Source organism: Salmo salar, chromosome ssa19, assembly GCF_905237065.1.
Source record: "Salmo salar chromosome ssa19, Ssal_v3.1, whole genome shotgun sequence".
Lineage (NCBI taxonomy): Eukaryota > Metazoa > Chordata > Actinopteri > Salmoniformes > Salmonidae > Salmo > Salmo salar.
The window spans coordinates 15,845,921-15,858,894 of NC_059460.1; the positions used below are offsets into that span (position 1 = coordinate 15,845,921).

Consider the following 12,974-nt stretch of genomic DNA (forward strand, 5'->3'; position numbering starts at 1 on the left):
ATCAAGGGGTTAGAAATCCAGGGCTTAAAAACAAAGGTATCATTGTGCGCTGATGATTCATGTTTTCTTTTAAATCTACAACTTGGATCCCTCCACAGCCTCATAGAGGATCTAGATACTTTTTCTAACCTCTCTGGATTACAACCAAATTAATTATTACGCATACTATATTACGTATTGGATCGCAACCAAATACCACTTTTACATTACAGTGTAGTTGACCAACAAAATGGTCTAATGGTGATGTGGACATACTCGGTATAGATATCCCAAAATAAATAAATTATCTCATTTATTTCTTAGCAAAAATAGACAAGATCTTGCAACCATCGAAAGGAAAATATCAGTGTATTTATGGAAAAAATCACCCTGATTAACTCTTTAGTCATATCCCAGTTTACCTATTTGCTCATGGTCTTGCCTACATCTAGTGAACAGTTATTTAAATTATATGAGAAAAAAGATTCAATTTGATTTGGAACGGCAAGCCAGACAAAATTAAACGGGCCTATTTATACAATGAATATGAATTCACAGGGCAGACATTATTAAATATTAATGCTTTAGACCTCTCACCAAAGCCTTCAGTCATACAAAAGTTATACTTCAATCCAAACTGGTTCTCTAGCAAATGAATAAGAATGTCTCACCCTGTGTTCAAGAATGGCCTTTTCCCCTTTATTCAGATTACAACCTCCCACTTTCAGTTATTTGAAAAGGAAATAATCTCCCAAATATCACTGTTTTTAAAACAAGCCATAGAAAGTTGGTTACAATTTCAATTTAATTCACTAGAAAAAAACTGAACAAATAATACAACAAATATTGTGTTTAAACTCAAACATACTAATAGATAAAATAAAAAAATGTAAAAGTATAATCTTTGTAAATTATATCATAAATACTGTAAGACTGGTAGATTTATGTCACACATGCAGCTAACAAAAATGTATGGAAATGTGTGCTCTACCCAAAATTACAACCAACTAATTGCAGCATTACTGCAAAAATGGAAGAGGAAAGTGGAAGGGGGAAAGGTAGGGAATCTGTCTGTCGGCCCCGCATTAAACACCATAATTGGTTAAAGAAAAATTGTGATAAATAAAAAAGTGTACCGGTTTCCTTCAAAAGTGATCCATTTTTCATTTGGAAGAGTCAGCTTTTTAAACCAACATGACTCAGTTTAAATTGTTTTTACATTGTAGTAAAACAAAATCTCATTTGATATAGATGGCAAAATATTTAGGAAGAGATTTTCAACGTACCGATTCCATGGCACATGGTTTATGAACTTATACTCAAAACAACGGCGGATTCAAAATGTAACATTTTTCTATTTAAATTATTATCCCAAATTCTTGCAACCAAAAAATTGTTAGATATGGGCGATACAACCTTCCCAGCTCTGCAGATTTTACTGCGAAGAGACAGAATCATTAGATCATTTGTTTTGGTACTGTCCATATGTACAGTAGCTTATTTTTGGTTGCAGGTTCAGGAATAGCTGAAGAATTGCAACCTTTACCTGGAGCTAACTCTGCAATATGGATGGTGTTATGAAATAGATGGGAGGGGTTGAATGGACCTGAAGGTTGGGAATAATAACAACTAATAACAACAAGATAACTAATGTAAAACATACTGTGTCCGTAAAACATATATAGGTTCAGAACTTTTGTGAAAGAAATACTGTAGATGGGAGAGGTTGAGGTTAGATAACGGACAGGAGTAAAAACAAACAAAATATAACTATTGTATAATAGACTGTGCCTGTAAAATGTATATAGAATGTATAAGCTGGAAGTAGAAGCCTAAGAAATGTTGTTCACTTGTTTACTCCAATTAGCGGAGGGGTGGGAGGGTTAGAAAGTTATAAAGGAAAATATATATATATTTTAAAGATGTGTGTGTATATATGGATTCTTGGATTTGACGCCTTCTTGGATGGGCACTTCTAATGTAACTCTATTAAGTCAATATATATTTTTTTGCATTGTTTACAAACTGATATGTGACACGTATTAATGCCAAAATAACATATAGTACAGGCAACAAAAAATATATATTTTCAATTTTTGACCAGTCACCACTGTACTGATGTAATCAGTAGCGTGCAAAAAAAAAATCTCAGCACCCGGTCCGGACTGCCCTTACATGCAATATCTATTTAAGGAACATGCCATAACATTCATCCTCCTTTTATTTGAAAACAAATCATGTTCTTCTTCTGATTATTTGAATTAATTAGAACCCTGTTAAACAATTTGTCCTCTTGTCTCTTGATGCAGTGAAGAGCAGCCCCCTCCTCCACCTCCGCCGGTTGTGTACAGCAGGTATGCAGATGACACAATCCGGGAAGTTGTCAAACGGTTAAGAGACCGGACAAATGCCTACAAAGAGAGAGCCATTGACCCCTATGCTACCACACCTGAAATCAGCCCCCCTATCAGTAAGTGGACCTACCGTAAACAGATGTTGTGTCAATCAGTCAGTCAGTCAGTCAGTCATCAATCAATCACTTTCATTTTTGATTAATTTCCAGTTGTCGAATAAGGAACAGTATATGTATCATACTGTATGTATAATATATTATACTTCAATACATATCGACCATGTTAGAATTTAGAAGGCCTGATATTCTCAATGATGAAGCCCAAATGTTATATATAATTATAAACTCCTCTGCTATTCCATACCACTCATATCATTCATAATGGTTTCTGCTTGTTTTCTACAGCCCCGGTCTTGAGGAAACCAGACTACCTGAGGAAGAAGGAGGCAGAGAGGATAAAAGCAGAGGAGGACGCAATAAAAAAAGCAGAAGCAGACGCGATAAAGGCAGTAGAGATGGCAAAGAAAAAGGAGGAGAAAGCGAAGGCGGACGCGGAGAAGAAGGAGGCAGAGCGGCTAAAGAAGCAGGAGGAGGAGCAGGCAGCTAGAGATGCATCCATTTGTCCCATGATCAGCTTTTCCTTCATTGACACTATGCTCCAACCAGTTGAAGACGCCATGGACACAGTGCTTGGTAACACCATAGATCCATTCACAGGTAGCGCTCAGTTACACACTACAGTACACCTACACACTACACTACAGCTACACACTAGGTAGGCAGCTAGCGGTGAAGAGTGCTGGGCCAGTAACCGAAAGGTCGCTGGTTTGAATCTTCGAGCCGACTAGGTGAAAAATCTTTCGATATGCCTTTGAGCAAGGCACTTATCCCTAATTGCTCTGGATAAGTGCATTTGCTAAATGACAAAAAATGAACAGCTTCATAATACAGTTACAGTGCATTCACAAGGTATTCAGACCCCTTGACTTTTTCCACATTTTGTTACGTTACAGCCTTATTCTAAAATGGATAAAATAGTTTTTGTCCCCCTCATCAATCTTCACACAATACCCCATAATGACAAAGTAAAAACAGTTTTTAATTTATTTTTGCTAATTTATAAAAAATTTAAATCTCACATTTACATAAGTATTTAGACTCTTTACTCAGTACTTTGTTGAAGCAGCAATTACAGCCTTGAGTCTTCTTGGGTATGACGTTACAAGCTTGGCACACCTATATTTGGGGAGTTTTCCTATTCTTCTCTGCAGATCCTCTCAAGCTCTGTCAGATTGGATGTGGAGTGTTGCTGCACAGCTATTTTCAGGTCTCTCCAGAGATGTTAGATCAGGTTCGTCCGGGTTCTGGCTGGGCCGCTCAAGGACATTCAGAGACTTGTCCCAAAGCCACTCCTGCGTGGTCTTGGCTGTGTGCTTAGAGTCATTGTCCTGTTGGAAGGTGTACCATCGTCCCAGTCTGAGGTTTTGAGCGCTCTGGAGCAAGTTTTATCAAGGATCTCTCTGTACATTGCTACGTCATCTTTCCCTCGATCCTGACTAGTCTCCCAGTCCCTGCTGCTGAAAAACATCCCCACAGCATGATGCTGCCACCACCATGCGGTGACCAATAGGGATGGTGCCAGGTTTCCTCCAGACTTGGCATTCAGGCCAAAGAGTTAAATCATAGTTAAATCATAATTCACCGTAGGGATGGTGCCTGGTTTCCTCCAGACGTGACGCTTGGCATTCAGGCCAAAGAGTTTAATCTTGTTTCTCATGGTCTGAGAGTCCTTTAGGTGCCTTTTGGCAAACTCCAAGGGGACGATCATGTGCCTTTTACTGAGGAGTGGCTTCCATCTGGCAACCCTACCATAAAGGCCTGATTGGTGGAGTGCTGCAGAGATGGTTGTCTTTCTGAAACGTTCTCCCAAGCTCTGTCAGAGTGACCATCAGGTTCTTGGTCACCTCCCTGACAAAAGCCCTTCTTCACCGATTGCTCAGTTTGGCTGGGAGCCAGCTCTAGGAAGACTCTCGGTGGTTCCAAACTTCTTCCCTTTAAGAATAAGAGAGGGCACTGTGTTCTTGGGGACCTTCAATGCTGCAGAAAGGTTTTGGTACCCTTCCCCAGATCTGTGCCTCGACACAATCCTGTCTCGGAGCTCTATGGACAATTCCTTCAACCTCATGGCTTGATTTTTGCTCTGACATGCACTGTCAACTGTGGGACCTTATATAGACAGATGTGTGCTTTTCCAAATCATGTCCAATCAAATGAATTTACCACAGGTGGACTCCAATCAAGTTGTAGGAACATCTCAAGGATGATCAGTGGCAAAGGGTCTTATAGCAAAGGGTCTGAATACTTATGTAAATAAGGTATTTCAGTTGATTTTGTTCTATATATTTGCAAACATTTCGAAAAACCTGTTTTTTCTTTGTCGTTATGGGGTATTGTGTGTAGATTGATGAGGAGAACAACTAATTAAATCAATTTCAGAACAAGGCTGTAACGTAACAACATTTGAAAAAAGTGATGGGGTCAGAATACTTTTCGAATACACTGTAGAGTTCACATGTTAGCATCACCTTTTCACCGTTGCAGATTCAGATGTAACATTTGCAGTTTCACATGGGAAAAACATTTACATGTGAAAACCTTTCAGATGTGAAAATCAAACTCTCATATGTGCAATAGCATTTTCACATGCAAAAACTTTCAGACGTGGAAATCAAACTCTCACTTTGTTGAAATTTTGCATCCCCATGGAGTCACATTTATTTCACGAGATTATGTTTTCCCATGTGTAGTTTCATGTTATCACATGTTGATTTCACATGTTATCACAGAAATTAATGTGTTTTTTCGGTAAGGTTAGCTACACACTACACTACAGCTGCACACTACATCTCAGCTACACTTGACTACAGCTACACACTTCACTACAGCTACACACTACACTACAGCCACATACTACATCTCAGCTACACTTCACTACAGCTACACACTTCACTACAGCTGCACACTACACTACAGCTGCACACTACATCTCAGCTACACTTGACTACAGCTACACACTTCACTACAGCTACACACTTCACTACAGCTGCACACTTCACTACAGTTACTCACTACAGCTACACACTACACAACAGCTACACACTACAGCTGCACACTACAGCTACACACTACTACAACTATAGACTACAGTTACACACTAAAGCTACACACTACACTACAACTACACGCTACAGTTACACACTACAGCTACACACATCACTACAGCTACACACTGCACTACAGTTACACACAACACTACAGCTACACGCTATAGCTAAATGTTACACACTACAGTTACACACTACACTACAGTTACATACTACAGTTACTCACTACACTACAGTTACACACTACAGCTACACACTTCACAACAGCTACACACTGCACTACAGTTACACACTACAGTCGTGGCCACAAGTTTTGAGAATGACACAAATATTAATTTTCAGTCTGCTGCCTCAGTTTGTATGATGGCAATTTGCATATACTCCAGAATGTTATGAAGAGTGATCAGATTAATTGCAAAGTCCCTCTTTGCCATGCAAATTAACTGAATCCCCCCAAAATATTTCCACTGCATTTCAGCCCTGCCACAAAAGGACCATCTGACATCATGTCAGTGATTCTCTTGTTAACACAGGTGTGAGTGTTGACGAGGACAAGTCTGGAGATCGCTCTGTCATGCTGATTGAGTTCAAATAACAGACTGGAAGCTTCAAAAGGAGGGTGGTGCTTGGAATCATTGTTCTTCCTCTATCTGCCATGGTTACCTGAAAGGAAACACGTGCCGTCATCACTGCTTTGCACAAAAAGGGCTTTACAGTCAAGGATATTGCTGCCAGTAAGATTGCACCAAAATCAACCATTTATCGGATCATCAAGAACTTCAAGGAGAGCGGTTCAATTGTTGTGAAGAAGGCTTCAGGGCGCCCAAGAAAGTCCAGCAAGTGCCAGGACCGTCTCCTAAAGTTGATTCAGTTGCGGGATCGGGGCACCACCAGTACAGAGCTTGCTCAGGAATGGCAGCAGGCAGGTGTGAGTTCATCTGCACGCACAGTGAGGCGAAGACTTTTGGAGGATGGCCTGGTGTCAAGAAGGGCACTTCTCTCCAGGAAAAACATCAGGGACAGACTGATATTCTGCAAAAGGTACAGGGATTGGACTGCTGAGGACTGGGGTAAAGTCATTTTCTCTGATGAATCCCCTTTCCGATAGTTTGGGGCATCCGGAAAAAAGCTTGTCCGGAGAAGACAAGGTGAGCGCTACCATCAGTCCTGTGTCATGCCAACAGTAAAGCATCCTGAGACCATTCATGTGTGGGGTAGCTTCTCAGCCAAGGGAGTGGGCTCACTCACTATTTTACCTAAGAACACAGCCATGAATAAAAATGGTACCAACACATCCTCCGAGAGCAACTTCTCCCAACCATCCAGGAACAGTTTGGTGACGAACAATGCCTTTTCCAGCATGATGGAGCACCTTGCCATAAGGCAAAAGTGATAACTAAGTGGCTCAGGGAACAAAACATCGATATTTTGGGTCCATGGCCAGGAAACTCCCCAGACCTTAATCCCATTGAGAACTTGTGGTCAATCCTCAAGAGGCGGCTGCACAAATAAAAACCCACAAATTCTGATAAACTCCATGCTCCAAGTTAATTGACAGCATGCCAGGGAGGATTGCAGAGGTCTTAAAAAAGAAGGGTCAACACTGCAAATATTGACTCTTTGCATCAACTTCATGTAATTGTCAATAAAAGCCTTTGACACTCATGAAATGCTTGTAATTATACTTCAGTATTCCATAGTAACATCTGACAAAAATATCTAAAGACACTGAAGCAGCAAACTTTGTGGAAATTAATATTTGTGTCATTCTCAAAACTTTTGGCCACGACTGTACAGTTACTCACTACACTACAGTTACACACTTCACAACAGCTACACACTGCACTACAGTTACACACTACAGCTACACACTAACGCTAAAGTTACACACTACAGTTACACACTACATCTACAGTTACACACTACACGACAGCTACACACTGCACTACAGCTACACACTGCACTACAGCTACACACTACAGCTACACACTTCACTACAGCTACACACTATACTACAGTTACACACTACAGTTACACACTACACTACAGTTACACACTACAGTTACACACTACAGCTGCAGCTGCACCCTACAGTTACACACTACAGTTACACACTACAGCTGCACACTTCACTACAGCTACACACTGCACTACAGTTACACACTACAGTTACACACTACACTACATTTACACACTACAGCTGCAGCTGCACACTACACTACACCTATACACTACACTACAGCCGCACACTTCACTACAGTTACACAATGCACTACATTTACACACTGCACAACAGTTACACACTACAGCTGCAGCTGCACACTACACTACACCTATACACTACACTACAGCTACACACTGCACTACAGTTACACACTACACCTACACATTACACCTACACACTACACTAAAGTTACACACTACACTTACACACTACAGCTACACACTACAGTTACACACTACAGTTACACACTACAGCTGCACACTTCACTACAGCTACACACTGCACTACAGTTACACACTACAGTTACACACTACACTACATTTACACACTACAGCTGCAGCTGCACACTACACTACACCTATACACTACACTACAGCTGCACACTTCACTACAGTTACACAATGCACTACATTTACACACTGCACAACAGTTACACACTACAGCTGCAGCTGCACACTACACTACACCTATACACTACACTACAGCTACACACTGCACAACAGTTACACACTACAGCTGCAGCTGCACACTACACTACACCTATACACTACACTACAGCTACACACTGCACTACAGTTACACACTACACCTACACATTACACCTACACACTACACTAAAGTTACACACTACACTTACACACTACAGCTACACACTACACTTACACTACACTAATGTTACACACTACAGCTACACACTACACTAGCTACACACTACACAACACTACAGCTACACACTACACTACAGCTACACACTACACTACAGCTACACACTACTGCTACACACTACACTACAGCTACACACTACACTACAGCTACACACTACAGTCACACACTGCACTACAGCTACACTCTTCACTACAGCTACACAACTCTACAGCTGTACACGACAGCTAAACACTACACTACAGCTGTACACTATAGCTACACACCACAGCTAAACACTGCACTACAGTTACACACTACAGTTACACACTTCACTACAGTTACACACTCAGTTACACACTTCACTACAGCTAAAGTTACACACTACAGTTGCACACTGCACTACAGCTACACACTACAACTGTACACTACAGCTTCACACAACACTAAAGCTGTGCACAACAGCTGCACATTACAGCTGCACACTACACTACAGCTACACTACAGTTACACACAACAGCTACACACTGCACTGCAGTTACACACTACAGCTACACATTACACCTACACACTACACTAAAGTTACACACTACACTTACACACTACAGCTACACACTACACACTACACTAGTTACACACTACACAACACTACAGCTACACACTACAGCTACAGACTACACTACAGCTACACACTACAGCTACACACTACACTACAGCTACACACTACACTACAGCTACACACTACACTACAGCTACACACTACAGTTACACACTACACTACAGCTGCACACTACACTACAGCTACACACTACACTACAGCTACACACTACACTACAGCTACACACTAGAGCTACACACTACACTACAGCTACACACTACACTACAGCTACACACTACAGCTACACACTACAACTACACACTACACTACAGCTACACACTACAGCTACACACTACACTACAGCTGCACACTACACTACAGCTACACACTACACTACAGCTACACACTACACTACAGCTACACACTACAGCTGCACACCACTACAGCAACACACTACACTACAGCTATACACTACAGCTACACACTACACTACAGCTACACACTACACTACAGCTGCACACTACACTACAGCTACACACTACACTACAGCTACACACTACACTACAGCTGCACAATACACTACAGCTACACACTACAGCTGCACACTTCACTACAGCTACACACTACACTACAGCTACACACTACACTACAGCTACACACTACACTACACCTACACACTACACTACAGCTGCACACTACAGCTACACACTACACTACAGCTACACACTACACTACAGCTGCACACTACACTACAGCTGCACACTACACTACAGCTACACACTACACTACAGCTACACACTACAGCTACACACTTCAGTTACACACTACACTACAGCTACACACTACAGCTACACACTTCAGTTACACACTACACTACAGCTACACACTACACTACAGCTACACACTACACTACAGCTACACACTACAGCTACACACTTCACTACAGTTACACACTACACTACAGCTGCACACTACAGCTACAGCTACACACTACACTACAGCTACACACTACACTACAGCTGCACACTACAGCTACACACTACACTACAGCTGCACACTACAGCTACAGCTACACACTACAGCCGCACACTACAGCTACAGCTACACACTACACTACAGCTGCACACTACACTACAGCTGCACACTACAGCTACACACTACACTACAGCTACACACTACACTACAGCTGCACACTACACTACAGCTACACACTACACTACAGTTACACACTACACTACAGCTCCACACTACATTACAGCTACACACTACACTACAGCTACACACAACACTACAGTAGTACACAACAGCTGCACACTATGCTACAGCTACACACTACAGTTATTCACTACAGTTACACCCTACACTACAGCTACACACTACACTACAGCTACACACTACACTACAGCTACACACTACAGCTACACACTACACTACAGCTACACACTACAGCTACAGCTACACACTACAGTTACACACTACACTACAGCTACACACTACACTACAGCTACACACTACAGCTACACACTTCACTACAGTTACACACTACACTACAGCTGCACACTACAGCTACAGCTACACACTACACTACAGCTACACACTACACTACAGCTGCACACTACAGCTACACACTACACTACAGCTGCACACTACAGCTACAGCTACACACTACAGCCGCACACTACAGCTACAGCTACACACTACACTACAGCTGCACACTACACTACAGCTGCACACTACAGCTACACACTACACTGCAGCTACACACTACACTACAGCTGCACACTACACTACAGCTACACACTACACTACAGTTACACACTACACTACAGCTCCACACTACATTACAGCTACACACTACACTACAGCTACACACAACACTACAGTAGTACACAACAGCTGCACACTATGCTACAGCTACACACTACAGCTACAGCTACACACTACACTACATCTACACACTACAGTTATTCACTACAGTTACACCCTACACTACAGCTATACACTACACTACAGCTACACACTACAGCTACACACTACACTACAGCTACACACTACACTACAGCTGCACACTACAGCTACAGCTACACACTACAGCCGCACACTACAGCTACAGCTACACACTACACTACAGCTGCACACTACACTACAGCTGCACACTACAGCTACACACTACACTACAGCTACACACTACACTACAGCTGCACACTACACTACAGCTACACACTACACTACAGTTACACACTACACTACAGCTCCACACTACATTACAGCTACACACTACACTACAGCTACACACAACACTACAGTAGTACACAACAGCTGCACACTATGCTACAGCTACACACTACAGTTATTCACTACAGTTACACCCTACACTACAGCTACACACTACACTACAGCTACACACTACACTACAGCTACACACTACAGCTACACACTACACTACAGCTACACACTACAGCTACAGCTACACACTACAGTTACACACTACACTACAGCTACACACTACACTACAGCTACACACTACAGTTACACACTACACTACAGCTGCACACTACAGCTACAGCTACACACTACACTACAGCTACACACTACACTACAGCTGCACACTACAGCTACACACTACACTACAGCTGCACTCTACAGCTACAGCTACACACTACAGCTACAGCTACACACTACACTACAGCTGCACACTACACTACAGCTGCACACTACAGCTACACACTACACTACAGCTACACACTACACTACAGCTGCACACACTACAGCTACACACTACACTACAGCTACACACTACACTACAGCTACACACTACACTACAGCTACCACAACACTACAGTAGTACACAACAGCTCACAAGCTACAGCTACACACTACAGCTACACACTACACTACAGCTACACACTATAGCTACACACTACACTACAGCTACACACTACACTACAGCTACACACTACACTACAGCTGCACACTATAGCTACACACTACACTACAGCTGCACACTACACTACAGCTGCACACTACAGCTACACACTACAGCTACACACTACACTACAGTTACACACTACACTACATCTACACACTACAGTTATTCACTACAGTTACACCCTACACTACAGCTACACACTACACTACAGTTACACACTACAGCTACACACTACACTACAGCTACACACTACAGCTACAGCTACACACTACAGTTACACACTACAGTTACACACTACACTACAGCTACACACTACAGCTACACACTACACTACAGCTACACACTACAGCTACACACTACACTACAGCTACACACTACACTACAGCTACACACTACACTACAGCTGCACACTATAGCTACACACTACACTACAGCTGCACACTACACTACAGCTGCACACTACAGCTACACACTACAGCTACACACTACACTACAGTTACACACTACACTACAGCTACACACTACACTACAGCTACACAACACTACAGTAGTACACAACAGCTGCACACTATGCTACAGCTACACACTACAGCTACAGCTACACACTACACTACATCTACACACTACAGTTACACACTACAGTTATTCACTACAGTTACACCCTACAGTTACACACTACAGTTATTCACTACAGTTACACACTACACTACAGCTACACACTGCACTACAGCTACACACTACAGTTGCACACTACAGTTACACACTACACTACAGCTACACACTACACTACAGCTACACACTACACTACAGCTGCACACTACAGCTACACACTACAGCTACACACTACACTACAGTTACACACTACACTACAGCTACACACTACACTACAGCTACACAACACTACAGTAGTACACAACAGCTGCACACTATGCTACAGCTACACACTACAGCTACAGCTACACACTACACTACATCTACACACTACAGTTACACACTACAGTTATTCACTACAGTTACACCCTACAGTTACACACTACAGTTATTCACTACAGTTACACACTACACTACAGCTACACACTGCACTA

The 12,974-nt window shown here is 42.1% G+C and overlaps 1 protein-coding gene across 1 annotated transcript in view; it reads left to right on the forward strand.

Moving 5' to 3' along the window:
* cngb3.1 (cyclic nucleotide gated channel subunit beta 3, tandem duplicate 1) overlaps positions 1-12,974 on the forward strand; it is a 46,266-nt gene that overhangs the window by 14,578 nt on the left and 18,714 nt on the right. Inside the window, exons 4-5 of the mRNA XM_045702882.1 lie at positions 2,289-2,449; positions 2,738-3,049. Coding sequence (XP_045558838.1) covers positions 2,289-2,449; positions 2,738-3,049 — 473 coding nt within the window. The remainder of the gene's footprint in view (positions 1-2,288; positions 2,450-2,737; positions 3,050-12,974) is intronic.